This window comes from Pristis pectinata, chromosome 27 (assembly GCF_009764475.1).
Source record: "Pristis pectinata isolate sPriPec2 chromosome 27, sPriPec2.1.pri, whole genome shotgun sequence".
Taxonomy (NCBI): domain Eukaryota; kingdom Metazoa; phylum Chordata; class Chondrichthyes; order Rhinopristiformes; family Pristidae; genus Pristis; species Pristis pectinata.
Genome location: NC_067431.1, coordinates 19,857,156 through 19,884,078, shown reverse-complemented (window position 1 = coordinate 19,884,078; position 26,923 = coordinate 19,857,156). Strand labels below are relative to the sequence as shown.

General features: G+C 42.5%; 1 protein-coding gene across 3 annotated transcripts in view; it reads right to left on the bottom strand.

Annotated features, from left to right (window-relative positions):
• The window catches only part of phldb1b (pleckstrin homology-like domain, family B, member 1b), a 300,640-nt gene that overhangs the window by 108,348 nt on the left and 165,369 nt on the right, over nt 1–26,923 (bottom strand). For all 3 annotated transcript variants that reach the window (XM_052039867.1, XM_052039868.1, XM_052039869.1), the window contains exons 5-6: nt 18,296–18,418; nt 3,811–5,396 (exon numbers count right to left, since the gene is read on the bottom strand). In XM_052039867.1, the coding sequence (XP_051895827.1) occupies nt 3,811–5,396; nt 18,296–18,418 (1,709 nt within the window). The remainder of the gene's footprint in view (nt 1–3,810; nt 5,397–18,295; nt 18,419–26,923) is intronic.

Below are 26,923 nucleotides of genomic sequence, written 5' to 3'. Positions count from 1 at the left end.
GTGGAACTATGTAACACCCCTCTGACTTACAGTAATTGTCTCGCTCTCCTCAAGTCCTAGCCCCCCAGTCCTTTGTGCTGTACATGAAGGAAAGTGTGCAACAGCCAGTCAGCTGCCTGGAGCCTACTGAATCTTGCAGTGGTGATCTTACAACCAAAACGGTTGTCGGTTTGCTGTACAAATACCCTTTAGTAAGTTTTTAACAATGCAGATCAATTTCTAGGCTCAGTCATCTCTTCACAAAAGCTTCCTGACCTGATGAGCATTTCCTGCATCATCTTCCACCTACTCCTCTTCTCACTTCCATCTCCAGCTCAAACAGGATCAGAAAAGGCTGGAAATACTCAGCAGATCTGGCAGCATTTTACAAGACCTGCTGAATGTTTCCAGCATTTTCTGTTTCTATTTCAGACTTCCAACATCTGTAGGGTTTTGCTTTTCCTTCCCTACCTCAGCTCCCTCTCCACCCCTCCCCATCTCCCGTAACCTGCCTTTTTCTTTAACATCTACATTTGCCCTCTTAACCTCACCATTTTCCCCCTCACTCTTGACATTTTTCTTCTGGCCTCTTCTACCTTCTCTCACTACCTCCCCCTCTATCTCATATCTTCCCATTTTCCTTCTTTCTCCCTGTTACTCTATTTCCCTTTCCCTCTTCCCACCTCTCAACCCCTCTCCCTTTCACCCTCCCCACAGAACACCTGTGTTACCTTTAATTGTACATAGCCGAGAGAGTAACAGTGAATGCCACTGCTTTCATTGATGAAGGTGGGTGGGAGCTGCCAGAAGGGTCTCCTGGTATCATTTCATGTTATTGGTTGTCCTGCTTAATGAACATAAGCACATAAGAAAATAAGAGCAAGAGTAGCCAGTGCTCGTCAAGCCTACCCTGTCATTCAATATGATCATGGCTGATCTGCCCCAGTCCTCACCCCTTCTTCTGTGTCAGTTCCCCAGAGCCTTCATACAATTTTTGACTAATTAATGGAGGAAGTAATTCAAGAACATCCTTCATATATAACAGATATTATATTAATGCCTAATATGGACAAACAAAGGTCACTTTACTTGTAACATAACCATAGAGTCAAAGAGTTATAAGCATGGAAACAGGCCCTTCGGCCCAATTCGTCCATGCCGACCAAGATGTTTATTCAAGCTGTTCCCAATTGCCTGCGTTTGGCCCATATCCCTCTAAACCCTTTCTACCTATGTGTCTGTTTAAATGTACTTGTGAATGTAATTTTACCCACCTCCACAGTTTCCATTCCCAGGAAATCTGTATTTATATTATTCTGGAGAAAACCTTGCTGTAATGGTTTAGAAATCTACACTTAAATCACGTGCCGCACTATCTACACATGTACCTGGACTAAGTTACATGGTCCCGTTGCTTGTTGATGCCCTGCAACCTGCCCAGGAACAGCTGGTGAATCATCATAATATAAGGAACCCAAGAAAAAGTCAATGGTGGGGTAGGAAACACACAAACTATGGAAAATGAAGCAAGGTGTTAGAGAATCCCAGAACTATATTGCACATTGATGTATGTTTGTAGCTAGAGACAGATATCCATTGCATTAGAGGAGTGTGCTTGGTACAGCAGATGGGTTTGATCATATCTGGAAATGAATGTTAACGTTACAAGAAATGAGTGTGTCTCGTACAGCAAATGGGTGTGACTATACCGGAAATAAGTGTTAATGTTACAGAAAATAAGTGTGAGCATATCAGAAAATGCAGATGTTAAAGGAAATGGACCCTATAAGATATGCATTCCTGTAAGTTCTTAATATTGTAAATTCCAGAGTTTTCAGGGTAATATGTGAGAAACATGGAGAGCTCTAAAAATTATGCCTGTGATTTGATACTCTTCTTAGATTGTGCACTTACATTCAATGAAGTATGCTGTTCTCTGTGTATCTACGCCTGTCTTCCTGCTGTGATCCTGACTGGACACAAGAGTATTAAAGAGCGCCTAATTTACAACAGTGCAATATTGTCATAGATACTCAGTTTGCACCAAGAGCTTAGGGACTCAACAGATAATTTTCAGTATGTTGTCTTGCAAATAAACCTCTATCTTTTTGGATATCTTTCCGCTGTGCTTCAATGCATTCATGAAGATATTATACACAAATGAAAAATGCAAAGATATTCGTACATCTTTACTACTACACCAGGGAATGAATTTGACCATCATAGGAAATGAGTGTAACCATTCGAGGGAATGGGTGTGACCATACTTGGAAATGGGATGGCCATACCAAGGAATGGGGTGGCCATACCAGAGAATGCATGTGGCCATTATAGAACTGGGTGCAGACAGAAGAGACTGCAGATGCTGGAATCTGAAGCAACAAACAATCTGCTGGAGGAACTCAATGGGTCAAGCAGCATCTGTGGGGAACCTTTGACCCGAAACGTCGACAATTCCTTTCCTCCCACAGATGTTGCTTGACCTGCTGAGTTCCTCCAGCAGATTATTTATATAACTGGGTGTGGCCACTATGGAAAATAAATCTGCACGTTAGAGAAAACAAGTGTGACTACATCAAGAAACGAAAGGAACCGCGAGGGAAGCTGAGTGTAATCATCATACGGAAGGAGTGTGTGATACAGAAAATGAGCATAGCAGTTACAGGAAATGCATATGAAGCACAAATCTATTATTACAATGGGGTTACTTCTCACTGTGATGCTTATTTATCTCATGACTGAATGTACTGTAATGCTTCTCATAGAAGGTCACACAGTTGTTCAAAGGAGGATTCTGGGGAATTCTCAGTACCTTTCCGGTTATCAGCTGGAGTGACACAATATTCCAGGAGAAAAAAACGCTGTAAAAAAATTCATGATTTTCAGAGATTTTTACAAAATGTGGTCAAATTAACATCTCTATTTCATATAGATTTTGTTACATAAACAGCAAGCCTGTATGACATAATGGGGGCTGGTTGGAGCTACATCGCCCAGAAACATGATGAAACATCCACTTTGGATAATCGATAGCTGGGAATGAGGAACAGGTTGAAATCTGAACTTAATTCAGAGTTTATGAATGTAATATCAGATTGCTAAAAATTATTGAGTATAATCCAATCAAGGTATTTAAAAACAAAAAAAATTCAAATCTGATGTTCAACTGATTTATAATTTATCAGAGGATCTCAATGGTTACTGCCTTGAAATCATTCACAGGGATCCATTACATTGTGCAATATGAACTATTCTGTTGACTGGGACAGTTCCCTGACTTTGCTGCAGGGTGTTTGACAGTGATTATTATGAAGGTGGACAATAAAAGCCTGAGGCACCTTGAGGTCGACACACAACGACATCCTCGCTGCGGAACGTTCTCTGTGAAATGATAACTGCAAGGGGAGAGGGAATGTAAAAGAGCCCAGAGAAAGGACAAAGGGAAGAGAGAGGGAAGTACATAAGGCAAGTAAGGAGAAAGGGAAGATGAAGTAAGAGAAGAAATAAAAAGGAAGAAGAGAAACGGAAGAAAATAAAGGAACAAGGGGACACTGAGAAAGAAGGGAGAAAGATGATGAAGGACAGGAAAGAGTAAAATAAAGGAGCGGAGGTGAGAAGAGAGAGAGGGAAGAAAAAGGGAGGAAAACAGAAGAAGGGAGGAGAGAGAGAGAAGAAAGGAGAGACAGGAGAAAGAGAAAAAACTAAGGGAAGAGTGGATGGTGCAAGCAGAGGAGAGAAAAACCATTAACAGCATGGAGAAGTGGGAGGCTTTATCGCTCTATGTTTTGACACCTTTCAGCAGCTGAAGGAAAATGGAAACAACAAGCTCACCAACATCTGCATTTCCTGTTCCCGGATTCGTTCCTCCCTCTGCCGCCGGTGATAATCCAGGAGTTCATCCTCATTGTCGCTGATTTCAGAAATACTGTTTTTCCGCTGTCGTGGTACTGGGATCCTCTCATCCCCCGCCATTTTCCTCTGCATTCTTGGGCTTTGCAGTGGTGTTGAGATGGACAAAGAAGACAAGCTGTGGGCCGGGGTTAAAGTATTCCCATAGGTTTTCCGTGGATGGTCAACAGACAGCAAGGTTGGGGATGGGCTGCGGTCCCTGACTCCCCTTCCACCGCTTAAGGTGCTTAACCCGGGAGTACTGTGCACTGAGAAGTCCTCGTTCCTTTCGGATGAGCCTGATGAAAATTTACGTCTAAATCGAGGGCTTTCTGGCATTTCCTTGACCAGTTTCATCTGATGGGAGGGACTGTCATGATGGACCATCTCTCGAGAGGTCCTAGCTTGAGGAGAATTTGGTAGATTTGAGAACGTGGGGAGCGGAACAGCCCTCCTGGACATGGAAGGACTTAACGGAGGCAACTCTCTCATGCTTTCTATGCTTCGCCTACTCATTCGGGGACTCTCAGGAGGCTGAAGGTTTCTTGGTTGTAACTGGACAGGCTGATTTACAGGAACATATCCTAGGCTCTCCAATGTCTGGAAACCCCTTGGGGACATCTGCCTCGATGGGCTGGAAGTGATGGACCGATCAATGGGAGTTTCCTTAGCCTCTCTGAAAGGACTTGGAGGCCTTTCTTGAAGGGCAGCTCCTTTGGTCCTTGGGCTTGAAGATGGGTGAAACTTGGCTCCAGTTCTAGGACTGCTCGGAACGGTCACAACTTGAACTCTGGAACTTCCACCACTGAAGTCACTTGGACTAACAGATACCGATGGCAGGTTGTGACTTTGTAGGGATAGTTTTGAACTTTCTGGCATCTTCCTGGTTTCATGAAGCATCACTGAATTCAAGGCATCGAGTGGAAACCCTCTGCGGTTAAGGGTTGGGCTTGGTGGTGTTTCATGGACATTGGGCACTTTCCTGTGAGCACGTGGACTCTCTGACACTCGCTGCATCGCTGGACCAAGACCGTTGCACTTGGTTAGGTCGATAGCCACTCCACTGTAGATTGGCAGAGGTCGAGGGGATGGAGGCTGCACAGTGTGGTTATAACTTGAAGATCTAATAGGCACAGTTGGAGGCAATGTTGGCCCTTGCTCCTGACTGCCTGGGGAATGGCTCGTGCAACTGCTGCTGCTGCCCGGAGATGGGGAGGACAGTGGGGAGAAGGGTGGGGACATGTTGTCATAACTTGATCCCACCGACATCGCACCAGGACTCATGGGGGGTGACAGGAGGTATCTCCCACCTCCATTAACCATTGGAGACAAAGGCGATTGGGCATTGGCTGCCTGCTTTTTACCAGGAGATGTAGCATCCTCCATCACCAAAGAGTCCATAATATCTTGTAGATCCTTCTCAATTGAGCTGACCAGTGAACTGGGAGTGGCTTGGGATCTTGATGACTGATTGCTTGAAGCTTCATTAAGGGGAGTTTGGTGATTGCCATTTACCAGACTAGCGGGATCTGGATAAAAGAAAAAGGAACAAGCTCAGTCACTGGGATTATTTAACATTCTGGTGGCATTACTCTGGGATGGATTCCTTTTCAGGGAAGCAATTTTAGACAAATCCAGTTAATTTCAATAAAATGGCTGGATTTCTTTTTAACAAATGGGAGATGATAAAGAGTGGGAGGGTGGGACTGGTGCTGAGGCCAATTACAGCACAGTCAACTGCCCTTTCACAAGAACCACTTCCAGCTTCACAACCCTCCAAGATCTCGGTGTTCCTCCAACTCTGGTCTCCCGCCCACTTCCCCATCCCCTTTCCTTCACCACTGATGGCCATGCCTTCAGCTGCTCAGGCCCTAACCCTGAGAGTTGGGTGCTCCTCGCCCAAACCTCTCCTTCAGTCTCTGCGTCAGGAAATTCTACTGCTTCTGCCAATATTTTGGTGATTTGCCTTTCATCCCCTTTCTTGGGCCTCTGGCTATTTATCTGACAATTCACCGCGAAACACCTTGGAACAAATCAGAGGCACTATGTAAATGCATGTTGTTATTTGAATACAAATGAATCATATCCCCCACTCTGACATTTAATTGATTTCAACTTGCTGACTCATAACAGCCAGACTGCATAACCCAGTTAGAGAGACAATCACCAGGTTCTTGTAATCTTTACTCTGCTCAAAATCTGGAAATGTTTCCAGTTGTGGTCTTATTAAATAAAAATGAATGAAATCAGTTGTACCGGAATGGTACCAGAGCTCCTGCTTGTTCTTTGCTTCATCATTAAGCCCACTGCTCAGATATAATTGGATGAAGCCAAGATACCAGAGAGAAATGCTATCCTCTGTAACAAGGAAGATGTCATTTAAACCTCCTTAAATGTGAAATTAACTTTTAAAGAATAAACATTACAGTTTGTCAATGGCTTTCAGATGACGTGTCTCTTAAGCTCCCAAATGCTAATCTACAGTGGCCCAAGTTCTCAGAATCCTCTCTGACTTGTGGAGCGTTAGCTGACCCCTACCAATTTTTATAGATACATCATAGAAAGCATCCTATCCGAATGCATCACGGCCTGGTGAGGCAACTGCTCTGCCCAGACTGTGAAAACAGCCCAGTCTATCACAAAAACCACCCTCTTCTCCATTGACTCTGTCTACACTTTCTTCTGCCTCGGGAAAGCAGTCAACATAATCAAAGACCCCACCCACCCTGGTCATTCTCTCTTCTCCCCCCTTCCATCTGGCAGAAGATAAAAAAGTTTGAAGCATGTACCACCAGGCTCAACGACAGCTTCTATCCCATTGATATAAGACTCTTGAACAGACCTCTTGTTCTATAAAGATGAACTCCTGATCTCTCAATCTACCTTGTCATGGCTCTTGCACCTTAATGTCTACTTGCACTGCACTTTCTCTGTTACTGTAATACTACCTTCTGCATTCTGTTATTGCTTTTCTTTTTTATAATACCTCAATGTACTTATGTTTGGAATGATATGTCTGGATGGCATGCAGAACAAAGTTTTTCACTGTATCTTGGTAAATGTGACAATAATAAGCCAACTACCAAAAACCATTGTCAGTCGTCTCTTTGATCCCAGTGACCCTCATCAAGAAAGAAGACTTCACTTAAATCAGTTTGCAGTCTGAGCCCTATTATAGCTATGTGTCAGCAGAGAATTAGTAGGTGAATTGAATTAGAACATTGTAGGTTCAAGTCCCACCACAGAGACAAGCACAAACTAAAAGCGGACACGTCTGTCTTCTGGATGAGATATTAAACCCAAGCCCATCTCCAGCCACCGCAAACAGCCACACAAGAGATTCTGCAGATGCTGGAATCTGGAGCAACACACACACAAAATTCTGGAGGAACTCAGCAGGTCAGGCAGCATCTATGGAGGGAAATGAACAGTCGACGTTACGGGTTGAAACCCTTCATCAGGACTGGTGAAGAACCTGATGAAGGGTCTCGACCCATAACATAGACTGTTCATTTCCCACCATAGATGCTGCCTGACCTGCTGAGTTCCTCCAGGATTTTGTGTGTGTTGCTCCAGCCACTGTAAATCAGGACCTGGATGTGAATCCTCAACTTCTCTCTCACTGCCCAAACAAAAAAAATCTTTAGTGCATCCCCACATCAGAAGATCATGGGTTCAGGAATTCTGGGCCACCTGATCTCGAGCCATTCAGGTGTTGGATGGTCATGGTGTAACAAAAAAGGTGGGGGAAAGTTATGACATGAAGGGGAAGTGCCTGTTCATAAACAGAGAACAATGGCAGAGGATTAAGTCATAGCTTTACCTGCAAGCTGTGGTTATTTGATGATGGCCTCTTTCGCTATTTTATTTTCTCCTTCTGAGATACACAAGTATCTGGACATTTTAGACCTTTCCTCCCTCAGCAGGTTTAGGGTTGCAAGGTTTCAGTTCCGAAAAGAACAAACACTGATTTGTGTTATGATGACCTTGTTGCCGCGAGTTATTTTGTCAAATTTGAATTTGGTGCCGGTACTTTTAAGGATGGCCTCATCTGCTTTTGTACATGCCTTGCATTTGGTTCCCCCATTCAGTTGGCCTTGAATGGTCAGGAGAGACAGACACATCTAGGGTCACTGCCAATGACAACAACATTTTATATTTCTACAGATGCTGAAAATCTGAAATTAAACACAAAAGTTGCTGGAGACACTCAACAAGTCAGGCAGCGTCTGTGAAAAGCGTCATTTATCAGAACTGGTGAAGGGCCTTTGACCTGACCTGCGAAGTGTTTCCAGCATCTTCTGCTTTCATTAATCTATTTATATAGTGCTATAACTCAACCAATTATCCCAAGGATCTTGATAAGAGTGCTATTCAACAAAATTTGACATCATGTCGCATGAAAAGGTATTAGGACAGGTAAACAAACGCTTGGCCAAAGAAATATGTTTTAAGCATTGGAGGAGATAAGAGGTGGAGAAATGGAGAGGTTCAGGAAGGAAATTGCAGAACTTAGGATAAAGCTGGCTGAAGAGTGAGGTGAAGAATTGAAGGACATTGTGGAATAGTGAAGGGCAGACAATGGGCAGATCTGAAAGCAAGGATGAAAATGTTATAATTAAGCCATTACACTAGCTGGTTTAAGTCAGGATAGAGTGAAGAGAAGTATAAACCAGCGAGCACAGGGGTGATGAATGAACAGAACATAGAGGGAGTTGGGAGTGGGTGGCAGAATTTTGGATTAATGAGGAGAATGGGCAGGAATATGCTGAGGTAGTCAAATGTGGAGCTAATTTAGATTTGGATGAGAGGTTAAGCAGCAGATGAGTTGAGGGGGATTAGTCAAGTGATTTTATGGGAAGGAAAATTGACCGTCTTAGTGACGGCATAGATGACTAGCTTGAAGCATCTCACCCACTGTCTCTCCCAAGCAAAATTCTCCAGTAAGGTAACCTTTCTATTCAAGTGCATCCATTTAGTGCCTGCCTTACACAGCTGTATTTTGTGACCCCATTGGTCACTGCCTACAGCACATAAAGTCACAGAGTAATACAGCACAGAAAGAGGCCCTTTGGCCCAACTCATCCATGCTCATTATGATGCCCATCTCAGCAAGTTCCATTTGCCCGCATTTGGCCCATATCCCTCGAAACCTTTCCTATCCATGAACCTATCCAACTGTCTCTTATGTTCAGTAATTGATTCTAGGTTCTAACCACTTGATTGAAATTCCTTCTGATCACACGTTAATATTTCACTGATTTACATTTTTCTTCCAGTGTATCATTGGGTTTTTATCAAGTATATATTTAGAAGTGAACTTAATTAGGACAGCTAATACTTTAGATGCTTAAATAAGACAGAAGCTTGCATTCCCCAGGGGTAAGACATCCAATTGACAAGATAGCCTCACAAAATTAACTGATTTCCCCAAGCAATACAACCGACAAATACATTGCCCTATCTTTTTTGGGTGAAAGTTTGAGTCCCGACAAGGATAAAGATATCAGACTGTGGCTGTCCCTCAACAGCTGCTCAAACTGCTTCTTGTTTTGAGGGGATAATAATCAAGTCTCCATGATGCTCATGGTCAATCCTGTAACTGCCAACCCTTCTCCGTGCATGGCACACACCTGCCTGCATCAAATGGTCATGCGTTCCAGATCCAATCCATAGACTGGAGCAAGGACCCTGGCTGACACTCCGAGTGCCAAGCTGAAGAAGTCCTGCTATGTTGGAGGGAGTTGGTCATCCACTTGGCCATGTAATATATTCCATAGTTACATTTAATGTGGAGGCAAGCGAATTCTGGCAATATTTATCCTGCAAACAAGTCCAATTGAAGCACATTATGTAGTGAATTTGAATGGCTGTTGATGGAGCTTGCAATTTGCAACTTGATTTCTGTGATTCCCTCAATACAATTATTCTTTTGAACTTCTTGAGTTTGTAAAAGGCGCTGCTCCTTTCTTCCTATTTCTTTCTAAGCATATGTTTGTTTAACTAAGCACCAGCTGGCATTGTATGCCATCTACAATTTTCCTGTCCATTCCACTCTTCATACAATGGTCCTGCTGAGCTCCCCTTCCTCCAAGGAATTATGATGTGTCAATGTTGCCTTACCCAGAGATGCAAGTGTAAGGGACCATCTGCTTCCACCATCCTGGTGACATTTTATGTGTTGGAAGGACTCAGTGTTACATCGGAACAGCAGTAGGCTATTCAGACCCTTCAACCTCTTCTGGCATTTTTAACACTTCTTTTGGCTACATATTCATTCACAGGATGTGTTGTCGCTTACAGGGTCAGCATTCGTTTGCCATCCTAACTCCTCTTGAACTAATTGGCTTCCTAGGCCATTACAGAAAGTAGTTACATGTAGGTCAATCTGGGTAAGGATGACTTTGGTGACTTGGAATGGGTTTTTAGTGTAATGAGGCGGTTTCAAAGTCACTATCGCTAGCTTAATATTACAGACTTGTTCAATTCCCCAGCTGCTGTGATGTTACTCGAACTTGTCAGTTAATGATATTGATGTTGACATATGCCCCACTTCAATCTACTTCACTTTGCCCATATACCTCGATGACATTTGTTAACAAAAATTAGATCCTTGCAACAATCGTCTGCAAATAAAGGGACGTTGTGAAATGGAGGAACCTTTTGCTTTCTCGGGGCCCTGTAAAAGATCCAGTGGCAGGATATGAAGAAGAGCCCAGGGATTTGTGCCTGTGTCTTGGTCTTTACTTAAACCAACATTGAAGGGAGATTGTCCGGTTATGTATAATATTGTTATTTTTGGTAGCTTGATGTATGCAAAGTGGTTGTCGCAGTTCTTATAGTACAACAGTGGGTACAGTTCAAAAGTATTTAATTGGCAGAAAAACACTTGGGGCATCCTGAGATTATAAGTAACACTGGCAATTCTTTCTTTATAAAATCACACACCCTTTAAATCTTACCCATTCAGCGGGGAACAAGAGGATCCAGTATTATTATTATAATTATTAGTTCAGTTTACTGATAAAACCCCATGGATTTAACTCAGACTAGAACAGCACTCATTAATTTTCTTGGAATTAAGAAGATTCAAACAGCAGCTAGAATCTGATAGGTGTAACAAGCACAAGCAAGTGTACATATATCATAGCTGAAAACCTACTCACTTTATTTACTCAACCCTTTAGTAATTCTTTTAAAGTCCAGAGGACAAACTCTCATTGTACCCATCGATACACAAATCTCAAGCAACTAAAGCATTATCTGTCTTATAAATTCCTGATTCTCAAATATACAGCTGTCACAAGTTAATGAAACTAAGAACGTATTCCCTGGACGGCTTATTAAATCTGTTCAATGTATTGTAGAATGGCAGTCTGGCTTAAAAAAAAGCAGCAACAACCCTTTGACTTACTTCATTCCTCTGACTGGCGTCTCTCCTGGTCTGTTAAGAGACAACGGGCTTTGGCTTTGATCAGGTTTATCTCAGGGGTAGAAAAGTACCATAGCCCCTTAATTGCATTACTCTGACTCACCATCTCGCTCAGCAACAGCAGCTTCTCACCAGCTAGCTAGCTGAGGCAATGATCGCAGCAGGGTATGGACAAGATGCCGACCCATCTCTCCTTAAACAGTGGTAGAGAGTTTCCCTGGAGCAATATCACCAGTGGATCGCCCTCCTTCTACAACCAACCCCATGACTCCCCCTCCCTACTCCAAACCCAACCAACAAACCCCTCCCCTCAAGAAGCAGGCTGAGGCACCAGCTGCATGCCTACAAGCACGAAGGGGAGGCAGGAAACAGCCTGTTTCTATAGAAGTATTTGCATGAGCAATTGTTTGAGGGCAGGATTGAAAGCAGCCTTGTGTGTCTGTGTGATTCCTTTTAAATAACTAATACATTACCTTGTTTGGACAGGTCCATAGTGGTTAGAGTCGGACAAATCAAACCACTTGTTTATGTTTCTATCAATGTCTAACTATGATTAGAAGTTGACAGAGACATACTTAATCATACTATTTAAGTCCTCCACCTTCAGTCCTATATTTTTTTTGACCAAAGGCGTTTACTCCTTGTCGGACACTGGCTAACATGTAACATCTCGCATTATTTCTGTGTTAAATTTTGATAGAACAATACAGGACGGGAGGAGGCCATTTAGCTAATCTTGCCCGTGGCACGTCTTACAAAGAGTTATCTAATTAGTCCCACTGCCTCAGTCTTTCCCCTTGGCTCTGCAATAAATTTCTTTTCCAAGTATTTCTCCAGTTTCCTTCTGAATGTTTCTTTTGACTCTGTCTTGATCCATGCTTTCAGGCAGCAAGTTCCAGATCATAAGAACCTGATGCATAAAAAATTTGATCTAATCTCCCTCTATTTATTTTGTTAATAATTACAAATCTGTGCCCTCTGGTTACTAACCATCCTGCCAGCAAAAACAGATTTTCCTTATTTAGACTCTTAAAACTCATAATTTTTACATGTTTCCATTAAATCTCCTCCTCTTTGCTCTAAGAAGAACAAGCCCAGCTTCTCAACACAAGTCCCTCCACTGAACTTTTACTCAGGATAACGTTCTCCTTTCTGGGATGTGAACTCCTTTTACTCAGGATAATGTCCTCCCCTCTGGGATGTGAACACCTTTCATCCGTCCTCAATTATCATCACACAACCATTGGCAGAAATACTAAGCTGTGGAACTTCATCTTATGCCTTCCTGCTGCTATACTTTTCTCTCATCCTGTAAGATTCTTTCCTCTGTATCCCACGTCAGTCTTGATGATGTCCAGGATCCCACATGTTTCATTTAACACACTTGTCATGTCAGCTTTGGATAATGACATCAATTTGATCCACCAATCATCCTGAACCAATACTGTTCTCAACCAACACTCATGCTTTCCGCAGGATCACTGAACAATAAACCAAATCACTACCCAGCAAAACCTGTGTCAAAATACTTGAAAACATTGCCCATGATGGCATCAGCTATTTCAGTACAGACTCAGGATCAAACCTGGGCTCTCTCATGGCTCATTTATATGATGACCAGGACAATTAGAAACTATTTCCAGAGGCTTTCTTGCACTGAGACTACTTCATGTAATTTTTTTCAATGGGTTTATTATACACCTGAGAATTTGATTTTACAGTGGTTCTGCCTTGTCTTCCGTTGCAAACTTCAGGGTAATTCAAGGGAATATCCTGTGCCAACCGGTCTCAAGTAGAACACAGCAAGTAATATCTCCGTCGTTGTGTTCTGTTCCCTTGACTGTCAACCTGCTGCCGAGGGAATTATAAGCTTAGGACCTTTGATCCCATGCTGGGTACATGTATTGTTACTACCCAAGCAGAAGGAAGGGGGTGTGAATTACGCCTGTAATGGGTGCATTAATCTTAAATTGAATTTGGATTGTAGGGGCAGGGGGTGGATGAGGAGCGCGTGTTCAACACAAATTCCTACGCTCATGTACCACAAACAAAATGCCTCCATTAATGGGGACACTGTCAGTTTATTTGTTAAGAGGTTGGAAAACAAGGAAATTACCATTAGCAAACACAACTGCATACTAGGGGGTGATTATTGTCAATGCAACACAATCGGGGCGAGCAAATCCGGCAGGTCAGTTGATTTAGTAGAGCGCATTGTTTGGAATGAACTTATCACCTTTACCTGTTGAGGTGCAGCTATAGAAGTTGCAATAGGAGATATTGATTAGAACTGATTGTAGACTGTTGGAGGTGAGAAGCACTATATGGAAAAGATTGAGTGAACCCTGGCTGCTCCCATTTCTCCTATTACATGAATCAGGACATTGATATGCTACACCCCAGTCCAATGGAACCAAATCTTTGTTGAGGTCTTTTTGGTTTCCTGTTCATGAATTCTAAACTTTGTCTTTGCAAGTGTCAGGAAGTTAGTAGAATTAAAATGATATAAGAATATTTGCCCTGCATCCTGAACCAATTCATATTTGTCTTCCTTGTGAATCTTACTGTGGCACAAACAATACTGTGTGCAGTGAGAAAATGAACAACATAACTGCATTTCTATAGCATCCCTCAGGTCATCCCAGAGCACTTTATGGCCAATAATTTTCAGATGTCATTATTATTCCAGCATTGAGAGACCAGCAGCTGATTTGTGCACAGCTAACACCTACAAATACCAATGTGCTCAAAGCCAGGTTAACTTTTAACCAGTATTGTTAGTTGTGGGCAGAACACAAGGGAGAAAGCATGTGCATTTATTCAAAATAGTGACAATGGATGTCATTTGCATCTGAGATGGTAGACGGGATCTTGGTTCCTTTCTCATGTAACATAGGTCCATGCAGGTGTGGAAGAACGACTTGTAAAGACTGAACTTTTAGAGGCAGCTGTGTGGAAGTGACAAGGACACCAAAGGTTCCATTTTTCGGCAAATAGAAGTGCAAATTCCCTACCAAGCCTTTTGTATTTGTTAGAGTTGTATAATGTGTCATATTTCATAATATTTTATATTATAAATATTTAGATGATAAATGTTCCTCATCTGTCAAAGACTTGCAAAAGATGCTGATGTTAAGATTATTACATTCTCAAGTTGAAGTCTCCCCTTTTCTTATTTACTTTGAAGATTTATACCACATCCTGTAAAACTGCATTGTCCAGCTGGGAAAAGGCATCAATTACTGAGACTTTGAGTGCAGATAAAAGTTGTCTGTTCTGAAATTATTTGCAGCAGGATATAGTATAAATCCATTGTGGTCCATGGGTGGCTGCATAACTTGTGATTTGACAGTTTGAGATTCTGATGCCACAGTAAATTTATTTTTGTCATGATCCATTAGAGATCCTTCATCACTGCTTCTGACACACCTGCTATGGTGTTGCCATGGAATTGTCCACTGTTCTATATCCTTTGTTCCTTGTAACCTGCTTCCACGTTTAGTTCCCTTCCAATACTCCTTTTAGTGCAATATAACCAGCAATATGAAGTTCACAGACAAGATTGGGTCATAGGGCAGGGATGAAGTAATTGATCTTTGCACCAGGACTTCCTTCCAGCTCTGCCCACCTACCTGAGATTTTTTTTAAATGGTGCATGTCTCATTTTGAATTTTGAGAGGATAGCTGACCTTGGGAATAGGATTTATCCCAGCTGAGATGGAAAGAGTTAATGTGACAATGCAAGCCTTATGACTTTGCAGTTACTGAGTGATGCATTCACGTCTCAGTGTTGGTGCGGTCGAGTGCAATAAATGACACGCCATCTGCATCTCTTACTTCCTGCTGGAAACGTTCAGCCAATATCTAATGGCCACAACCCTTTCAGTCTCCAGGGACACTGTTGAATACCCCTGTATTTTCAGATGTCTGCATCAGATCTTAATTATTCCAATATCCTGAGTAAACATTATCTTACTGCTGAGCTCGCTCCTGTGCAAACAAGCTGGGTAGTGTGGAAACCAGTTATCGCGGAAACAGCAGGATATTTGCTCATGCTGGCACCTGTGGAGGTTGCTGGGAAATATCACAACAATTTCCTTTTGCATGTTCTTCTTTCCTTCCCTTACTTTCCTGAATCAATCTCTCTTTGCCTGCCCAATTCCCAGTGAGGATCAGTCTCCCATTTCTAGATTCAGATCAATTAACTGGTTTCATTTGCATTATTACCGGAGTTTGACAACAAGCTGTGGAAAGCAATATCAGTGGAGGTTCTGCAGAGAGATCAGTTTTAAGAGGTCACAAGAGACTGCAGATGCTGGACGTCCGGAGAACACACAAAGTTGCTGGAGGAACTCAGCGGGTCAGGCAGCATCTACAGAGGGAAATGGACCGTCAACGTTTTGGTTCGAGACCCTTCATCAGGACTGGAAAGAAAGAGGGGAGATAGCCAGCATAAAAAGGTGGGGGGAAGGGGTGGAGCAAGAGATGGCAGGTGGTAGGTGGATCCCGGTGAGGGGAGTGAGAGGCAGGTGAGGGAGGGAGGAGAGTGGGAATGATGTAAGAAGCTGGGAGATGATAGGTGGAACTGACAAAGGGCTGAAGAAGATGGAATTTGATAGGAGAGGACGGTGGACCACGGAACAAAGGGAAGGAGATGGGGAGGGGAACCAGTGAAAGGAATGTGTTGGATTGGGCAGATGGAGAGGGTGGGGGAGGTTGAAGGAGTGTTTTGAAGGAGATGATGAGGTTGCAGGAGAAAATTCTAGTGCATAGGGCCTTGGCCACTGAAGGCAGGACTACAAATGACAAATTAAACTGAGGACAGTCAGAGGACAGAAATGACATAACACAGAGATCTTGGTGAGTTGAATAGCTGGAGGTTACAGAGATGGAGATGGATGAGGCCTTGGAAAGATTTGGAAATAGTTTAAAATTAATAATATAATGCATTAATAATAATATTATCACTCAAACAACAAAATCAGCATTATGGAGGTGATCCATTCTGACACAGACTGTTCCTGCAGTTGTGACTATTGATAGTACCTACAAAAATAACATTACTAGAATAATTTACCTCAGAAACACACTTAGCTATCTTACCTTTAACCTTCCTCCTTTCCAAGTAGTTAGAGCTGCAAGAAGGAAAGGATCAGCCACTGTCTTAGAATACCTTAGATTGCAATTTTACTGTCTTATCAATCTGACCTATTTACAATTTAATGGTATCAAGTAAATTATCATCAGCTGCATGAGAAATAAGAAGTCCACAAGGTTTGAACATGACAGGACATTAGATTATACACCAGATTTTTCACACAAAAACCTGGCCTATTTTTCAGCTTTTCTTGAGCAACCCTATTAGAGGGCTGCTCTGCGGTGAGGTAAAGTAATACAAATCCGTAACAGATTTGCCATCAGTGCCAGAGTGGTGTGAATGGGCGGGGACAGTGGCTGAAATTGCACGTTTGAAGTTGGATTATTAAAATAATCTATTGAGAGATCTCAAATTCAATGTATGGGCTTTCATGGTCTATGGCAAGTACTGTGGATGGGGAAGGAGTGGAATGGGATTCAGCATGGGATACAAAGAGTAGAGATCTAGAGAAGTTTTCAAGGGGGCTTCCCAGGACTTGGATTAACAGGGACATAAATCCTTGTAATGAAAGACTTAAATGAAGGATGAGAAACAGACAGATTTCAGTGTGGTGGAAAATAAGGCAGACAGTAAGATAAACATGGTGATAGGAAAGGATAGGGATATAGAATATAGCACTGTTGTAAAAACTTTAACAAGGTCATGCACAAAATGGCATGTAAAAGGAACTCATCATCAGAAGACACAGATGTATCAATTAACCCTTTCTGAAACAAAATGATCCGAATGCTTGAAAAGAAATGGATATAAATGTCCGTCCTCTGATTAATTAATACCTTTAGGATGGCACATGATTAATAGGTTGTCTCATGACGTTGTATTGCAAAAGTACGGAAGCAGATAATGATAGCAAACAATGTCAGAAAATTCCTGAACCAAACCTTACAAATGCACAGAGATCACACCAAGAAATAAAGTCTCATGAGTGTTACAGTAAGGATCAATAGAAAAAAAAATGACATCATTATATTATTCCAAAAAACCTCTTTTGCCTTGGTATAATAGGATAAAACTGAATGGCTTACTGGGACAATTCAGAGGGCAGTTAAGAGTCAACCACATTGAGACAAATGCCATATTTATAGGATAGAAATAGGGCATTTAACCCAACTGGTCTATATGTCAATGTGGATTCAAGATTACATTAAGATTTGCCATGATCTTATTAAATAATGGAGCAGATTCAAGGCTCCAAGTAGCCTACTCCTGCTCCTAATTCATACGTTCCTCTCCCAGTGTCCAAAGTACACGAGCCTCCTCCCATCCTATATCATCATGCCCTATCAACAAATCTTCTCCTTATTCCTTACCTCTTTGATTTTATATAGCTTTCCTCCAAAATAACCACGTATAGACAGGCTATATACATAAAAGTGAAAGATTCCTAACTCTAAAAGATATCAGTCAACCAGTTGACATTTTGTTCAATGCAATTTTATTGGTACCAACATTTTATTTCAAGATTATTTTTTATTTCAGATTCTGCCATTTGAACTCACCACCACTGGGTTATTATTGGAGACCTTTGGATACAAGTTCAACAACATAACCTACATTTCAATTTATGACTAGTAAGTAGAAACCTTCATATCTCTGGCCCACATACACAGGGCCTGGTGCTTAAACACATCAGTAGGTAAAAGAAAAGATGTATATCCTTCCATATCTATCCACATCTCCACAGACCACTGTTGAACCTGTTGCCAATTAAATGCAGCACACAATAAAACACACTAGACAATGATTTTGTCTAACAACTATACAGTGGCTGATGGGATACTTGACATCATTCTGGCTGCTTCAAACCTATGCAATTCAACATGGTGATGACACTATACCTGAAGAACGGCCATAGGTCACTGCAGCGTTTTGGTTCCCGGACATCATACTCTTCATTCTGTGTGCCTCCGCTGGGTGGTTGAAGCGAAAAAATGTTGATTGCCCAAGGCAGAGCATGCACCCTGTGAGGAGAAAGTAAAAAGGTGCATTGATTTTTATTTCCCTGTCAGTTTTCTGAGAACTTTATTAAAATAAAGCAGCAGGAGAAACTGCTCAATTAACTGAGAAGCCAACCTTTGTGTATGACAGGACAAAGGTCTTACCAACAAAACAATAATTCCTAATTATTATACATCATAACCAAACAAGTAACTCCAGCACACTGCTGCTGGTTTACCTACAATGCAGACCTTTGCTTACCGGAGATTATTAAAAGGATGGATATGTATTTATTGCAAAGATTGTGGAGACTGGTCTACGTTTATTCAGGATTATCATGTACTTATTGGGGAGTATAGGGAATAAATAGCATTTGTTTACTGGTGAATTTCTTAGGTTTAGATCCATGTTTATTGGACAACATCACAGTGACAAGTCTGTGTTTATTGGGGGATAGTAAAGGGGCAGGTCTGTATTTATGAGGAATATCATAGCCTCATTTCTGTGCTTACTTTAAACAATGACAAACATCAGATGGTTCACATTTTAAAATCATTTGATCTCACTTCTAAAGAGCCACATTTTACAGATCAGACTTTGGATGAGTATAAGTAATTTGCAGCAGAAATTAACAGCTATTATTCTTCCCATCCCCTTGGATGTTTAGTTACGCTGGTGGAGCACGTCCTCACAGGTGTAAAAATTCACATTGTTTGACGTGTGCAGTCACTGACAATTTATAATCCATGAACACTCACTATCAACATCAGAAGAGCTTATGAAAGGATCGCCAAATGTAATTCAAAATAAAGAATAAAAATGTCCCAGTGTTTTATAACAATACTTAAGAACATACACAATTCAACTAAATATTTTGTAGTGACATTAATTTTTTAAGCAGTTTGAAGAGCTAGTTACAGTGCCATATCATTCTGAAAATTTCACTCCAGCTCTTAGAGTCTTAAGCACCGGGCTTCAGGCTGGGGCCACACACAGGTTAACCTCTCTCTCCACACACAAAGAGGATAATACAAGTCCACTTTTACAGACTACAGTTAACCCAGAAATCGCTGAGCCAATGGCTATACTGTGACCAAGTAGCTGCACTATACGCCCTGCAGAAAACCCAACACCCTTATATTTGATTCAACTTCCTCAAACAAAACTCTGTTCTTTGCTCTTTGACTCACTGTAGCTCACTTTCTCACCTCTCCTAGTGAGTAAAGTTTCCTCTCAATTCTCTATCAGACTTAACTGCCCAGACATTCTAGTGCAACTAATGGGCGTGCTGGATGGGCACAGTTACAGGGCACCAATGACCCTCGGAAGCTGTTGCGGGGCGGGGGAGTGGATTGTAGACTGGCATTTTGGATGTTTCTGGGAGTGGTGGAGATAATCAGAGAATCAGGAATTGACAGCTGCTGTGGGTGAGTCGGGGGGAGCAGTGAGTGGGGGAATTGTGACTGGCAGCATCAAAGTGGGGACAGGGGGAGGGATAAAATCAGAGGTCACAGAATCGGTGTTTGGAGTTGAGGGCTTGGGGATTGGGGCCTGGAAGTGGGGTCGGTGGGTTGGGTGTGAGAGAGGGTGGTGGGCAGATGCCAGTGGAGTGGCAGGCATGGGTCAGAAGCATAAGGGTAAATAATTCACTTGGCTGGCAAGTAAGCTGCAGTATTGGAACCTAGCTGTCCTGGGAATAACTGGAAGTCACTCCTGAGAGGATGTGATCCAAATTCCTCTGCAATAGCCCATAAAGGAGCTTTGCCCAGGGAGCGCCTCATCCCATATACTGCTGAGGTGGAATCAATGTTGGAGCACAAGGCTGATTGATGCCCAGAAATGGAGAGAAGCAAGAGAATTCTGAAGAGAAAAAAGAAACCTTATGCAACTGAATTTCTAGGCAATTTAGCTTTGTGGTTTTGTAATGTTATACTTTCAAACTGGGAAACCTGAATATTGTAAACATCCAGACTGACAAAGGAGCTAGTCATTTTATGATGGCGGATGGAATCTTGCTGTGTACAAAACAGTTGTCACATTTTGTGACAAAGGTCATGATATTTCAGAGTGATCTTGTCCATGTAGCTCTTTGAAGGTCTTTTAAGAGGCCTAGGTCAAAGGGCACATCAATGTAAATCTCACTTTTCATTACTAACTCAAAGGTTTCCCCATGAAGAGGCTTCTTCAAACGGCAAGCCTAGCAGAAACGAGCTCGCATCCAGACATGGTTCATATTTGTGGTTGTTGTGGCCTTGGGTAGAAGCGAGGGGGGGCGGGGTGGTGGAGGTGGCGGAGAGGAAAGGAAGAGACCTAAAGATCAAAGTCTTCAACACAAGTGCAAGGCAGCTTAAAGCTGCAGCAAACCACAGATCACTGAAGGTTCAGCTCCCCTGCAAAAACCAGACAAAACTTTTTCTATCCATGTGAATGTTATAGGTGGGTTTAATCCTGTTACAGTGACTGGTTGGCAACGTGACAGATCAAAGCTGGGAGATTTCACATTTTTGTCTCATTTTCAGCACCTTGTCCAGACAAATCTTGCTGAGGTGTACATTCCTTCTCAAAAACAAATTTCAAAGGAAACTTGACAATTTTGTAACATTTTTCACAACCTCAGACAATCTCAAAGAACTTTACACCAATCAATTTATTGCCTCAAAAGCACTTTGAAGGATCCTGAAGTCCTGAAGGGCTCTATAGAAATGCAAGTCTTTCTATCTTCCACAGCTATCCCTCACTGTCTTTGAGTGCCTTCGTGTCTTATTCAACGTTAATTTTGGTTCTCAATGCCAAGTTTTTTAATACAGTACTGTAAATACTTTGAAAAACAAATCTGGGTTGCATTTCTTGGTGTGTTGAAGTGGTTCAGTATGTTTTAGAACCTTGTGCTGTGGCTCAGCTGCTGGGTTGAAACAGAAGCCACAAGATTATACATACTGAAGCTCTCCTGGCTGGCTTCCTAACCTCCACCTTCCACAGACAGCTACTGAACCGAACCATTGCTTCCCTTATGCTATCCCAAGCCAAGCTCTGCTCACTCACTGCATTGTGCTTCTTGATCTTTGTTCTATATTCCTCTGAATGCCTTAAATTGAAGTATCATCATTGCATGTAAATTCCTCCCTATCCCTCCTGCAACCCCTTATTCCTCTGGACAGTCATCCACTGCCCATGACCCACCACTGACGGCCAAGTCTTCCACTCACCCAAGCGGTCATCCTGCACGATCCTTCCATTAAACTTGTACTCCACTCCTCCATTGAGGCTTTTCTCTGCCTTAAGATTGCCACATATATGCAGGTAGCTGTTGTTGCGACTGACTGTGCAAGTACAAACTGTAGTGAAGGTGTGCAAAACTGCCTTTGTGGTTTGTAGTCACAAGAAACTGATCAAAATCTTGGATCATCATTTGAGCAGTTTCCATATCCCTCTCCACTTCAAAATAAATTGATGAAGTGCTATTGAAGTGCTATCAAAGTAATTTATCAGACATGTCTAACCAGGTTAGAAATAACCTGACCCTGAGTGATTAGCTAGTCTCGTTACCTTATTCCAGAGGTGCCTGTGACCTGATAATATATTTGTGCAACACCAGTGGGTAACGAATAAAACATTTAACACTCAGCACAAGTTGACCCTGTAGGACTGACGTCTCCTCCTGCTAAGCCATGTTTACAATGGACCGGAAATAGTCTTACCATTGGCTGTACAGAAGTCATAGAGTCATAGTCATACAGCACAGTAATTGACCCTTCATCCCACCATATCTATGCCGACCATTGAGAACCTACCTACCTATACTATTCCCAATTACCTGACCAAGGATTTTTAGTATATGGCAAAAGATCAGAATTCCTATCCTATGCTAAAATACCTTTATTTGATGAGAGATAACAGTAACCTAAATGTAATGGGTGAGACTAGGATACCCTTCCCTTTCTTTCAACCCCTCATTGCCAAGAGTTGAATCCTACATATACACACAACTGTCCTGGGGTCATCTGCTGACAATCCAATGAGGCATAGCTTCTGGTGACTCACTAGCCCACCCTTCCCTGACTGGGGAATCTGTGTTGCTGAGCGGTTTGCTTTTTAAGGTAAACCTCTCCCAGCCTTTAACGATTAAAACTGCAGCTTCCCATTAGCTCAGACATGAAGTTTCACACTCCTCCTGCTCTCTTGGTTTATGCAAACAGGCTCCAACTCTTTTGACCTCTCTTTCCTGGTGTAGGTGTCAGCTGTTTTAAATTGATACCAAATCACAATTCTGCATTACAATTTCAATAGTGACAGTGGTGTGACTTCAGTTCAACAGAGTTACAAGTGGGAAAGCAGTTTACATGGAATTACATATTCACAATGAGTGTAGAGGTAGAAGTTCCCAGCACCTGCTCTTTGTTCAAACAGAGCTGATCATACACTGAGGTGATGATTTTTAACTGACTCAATAATTTTTGACTATAGCAATCCTATAGATTCTAATGTAGAAGTCCAGACACAGAGCGTCTATTTTACAACAGTATTGTGAAGATTATAGCTCCATGGAGAATCATAAAATAGAGGGTGGGTGTGGGGGGGTGGGGGATTTGGGTGGGCACAGAGAAAAAAAGACATGGTTAAACCAGCAAATCTGGCCCCTCTCTCTCATTTGCTCTTTTCTCATACCTTGTACATTCACATAATCTTGGCTCTCTCAGGTCATACTAGGATATTAAACTTCTGATCAGTTTCAGGATTTGCATACCACAAACTACCTTTATAGCCACACAACCATTTAACGTAAGTACCGGTAGCCACACTTCCTGTGGGAATTGCCACTCTATTATTATTCTTCTTTTAAACTACTTGCATATCACTCATAGGATTTTTTAAATTCATTCTTGAAGGTTGCCATCACTGGGAATCTGGCAATTATCACCTATCAGTTGCTGCCATTGAGAAAGTGGCAATGTGATGGCAGTGCTGGTGAGCTCCCTTTTTTAACCCTGCTGCCCCTTGTGTCTCCATTTTACTGCACTGGTTCTGTTAGGCTGACCAGTCCAAGATCTTGACCCGAGGCCTATAAAGGAACAGCTGATAAATGTCCCAAAAGGTACTGATGTGAGTGAATCCACAGAGGAACTTGCAGGTACAGTTGCTATCATGCATCTTCTTCCTTGTTCTTCTGGATGTTGGAGGTCAAGGGTTTGGGAGGAAGCTGATACAATTCCCTAGATAGCTAGTGCAGACAGGAGGAAGCACCTATCAAGATTCCTTCAGTCAAAGGTGCCACCAGATTTCGTATAGAAGCACATGCGAGGAAAGTTCCTGGTTCCATTCCAAAGCCCATGTTGACCCAGTGGATCTCAGCCAAGATGAGAATTCGGCTTCAAATGGCCCCAGGACACCTGGATTAATATGCATTGGAGGGTTCAGCATTCTAGTCAGATGAGAGATCAGAATCAAAGTAAATCAGAGAAGTGAAAGGTAAAATTAAAAGTGGAATGAAATAATTTCTAAGTATTGTGACCATCCCAGACTTTGCTATTATCCATTAAATCCTGTTCTGTACACAATCAGGTCCGGGACAGTCAGTCCTGTTCCATAAAATAACAAATAAAATTGCAGATGCTGGAATCTAAAACAAAAACAGAAATGCTGGAAGAACTCAGCCAGTTAAGCAGCATCTGTGGAAGGGGAAACCAGTCAACATTTCGGGTCTGTGACACTTCCTAAGAAGTGGTGGTTGAGGCTCGCGGGGGTGGGGGGAGAGTTGAGGGTTTGGCAATTTCAAAGCAGACCTGTGGGGAGGAGCGAGGTGTGTGACAAAAGCCTATATGGAGATAGGTTTAGACAGATTGGATGATAAGGAGCATGGAGTCATAGAGTCATAGACTGATACAGCATGGGCACAAGCCCTTCAGCCGAACCCATCCATGCCAACCAAGTTATCTATCCAAGCTAGTTCCATTTGGCTGCGTTTGGCCCATATCCCACTAAACTTTAAGTATAGACTATTAGCAAGTTTGTCCCAAGTAACGGAGGGAGAAAGGGACATCAGAATAATAATGGGCAATGAGTGAATCCTGAAGACACAAGAGACTGCAGATGCTTGTACCTGGAGCAATACACAAGATGCTGAAGGAAATCAGCAAGTCAGGCAGCATCTGCAGAGAGAACTGGACAGTCAATGTTTTGGGTCAAGTCCTTCATCTGGTCTCGGTTAATCCTGTTGCACACATCGACACAGGAACAGTCTGTCGTGTTGCACACATCGACACAGAAACAGTGTGTTGTGTTGCACACATCGACACAGGAACAGTCTGTCCTGTTGCAAACATCGACACAGAAACAGTGTGTCATGTTGCACACATCGACACAGGGACAGTGTGTCATGTTGCACACACCGACACTGGGACAGTCTGTTCTGTTGCACACATCGACACAGGAGCAGTGTGTCCTGTTGCACACATCAACATAGGAACAGTAGGCCTTGTTGCATAATCTATATCAGATTAATCAACTGTACCCTGATGAATTAAGCAAGCGGAAATTGAAAATAGACTGGAACATACAGACATAAATATTCTCTCTTTGATTGCCAGTCACAAGTTGGTGACAGATTTCGCAACATTTCCATCTTTGCTTTTGTGAATTAGACAAGCAATGTCAACAGCACACAGTGATAAATGTGTGAATAACGCAGCCTTAGCTCATCAATCATATGTAGTGGCTGCAAATACACTGGGGAAAGTACTTAGAGCTGAAATGGCTTGTCCCCACTCCACTTCACCCTATGCACCATAAAGCTAAAAGCTTTATTTTAGTTTTAATTCTGAGGAGCTTGGTTTCACTGGCAAGATTGGCATTTATTCAACATGCTTTGCTGTCTTGAGAAGGTCTTCTTTCCTGAACCACTGGTAGTGTTTAAAGCAACTGGTTGGTTTGCTGAGCACTCCAGACAATAAATAGGTGTCATCCACCTTGGTTTGGTATGGGAATCAGAAGTAAACCCAGTTCGAGTGTGGAAGGCAGTTTACCTTCCCCTAAAAGGATGTCACTGAACCAGCTGAGCTTTTAGTAACAATCTGATATCTGCTTCTAATTTTCAGACTATTTTTTTCAACCTGAATTCAAATTCTCAACTTACCATGGTGGATTTGAACTCAGGAGACATAAGAGACTGCAGATGCTGGAAACTGGAGCAACATACAAAATGCTGGAGGAACTCAGTGGGTCAGGCAGCATCTGTGGATGGAAATGGACAGTCGACGTTTCAGGTCGACACCCTTTATCTGGACTTTGTATTAGTTCCTCCAGTTTTGTTCCCACTGACTTACAGCATGGAGCAGAATCAAGCCCAGAGGTGTCCACCTTGGTATGGCTCCAACAAGCAGTGCACATCCAGCCCACACCACAGGCAGATGTGAAGTGAGAGCATCAAAGTCAGTCTCAAAAGTCAAGTTGGGCCAGAGCAGGTCTTCCAAAGACTGCATTTGAGAAGATACTGAGGAAGTGTTTCCCCTTGTGAGCAATGAGGGACCATGAATGTACGACAGCCAACAATAGGGAATTTAGGGAAAAATGCCCTTATCCAGAGCGTTGCTGGAATCTGGGGCTCACTACTACAAGGGGCATTTGAGGGCATTAGCAAGGAGACTACATAATGGAAGTTAGATTAACACGTGGAATTGGAATTGGTTTATTATTGTCACATGTACCCAGTAACAGTGAAAAACTTGTCTTGCATACCATTCATACAGATCAATTCATTACACAGTGCATTGAGGTAGTACAAGGTAAAACAAAAACAGAATGCAGAATGCAGAGTAACAGCCTTTAGAGAAAATGCAGTGCAGGTAGGCAATAAGGTGCAAAGTCATAACGAGGTAGATTGTGAGGTCAAGAGTCCATTTTATCATACCAGGGAACTGTCCAATAGTCTTATAACCACAGGTTAGAAGCTGTCCTTGAGCCTGGTGGTATGTGCTTTCAGACTTTTGTATCTTCTGCCCGATGGGAGAGGGGAGAAGAGAGAATGTCCACAGTGGGAGGGGTCTTTGATTATGCTGGCTGCTTTACCGAGGCAGCAAGAAGTAAAGATAGAGTACATGGAGGGGAGGCTGGTTTCCGTGATGTGCTGGGCTGTGTCCACAACTCTCTGCAGTTTCTTGTGGTCACAGGCAGACAAGTTGCCATACCAAGCTGTGATGCATCCAGATAGGATGCTTTCAATGGTGCATTGATAAAAATTGATAAGGGTCGACAAGAACATGCAAATTTCTTTAGCCTCCTGACGAAGTAGAGGCGCTGGTGAGCTTTCTTGACCATGGCGTCTACGTGGTTGGACCAGGACAGGCTGTTGGTGATGTTCACTCCCAGGAACTTGAAGCTCTCAACCTTCTTGATCGCAGCACCATTGATGTAGACAGGAGCATGTGCACTGCCCCCTTCCTGAAGTCAATAACCAGCTCGTTTATTTTGTTGATACTGAGGGAAAGGTTGTTGTCATGACACCATGTCACTGGGCTCTCTATCTCCTTCCTGCA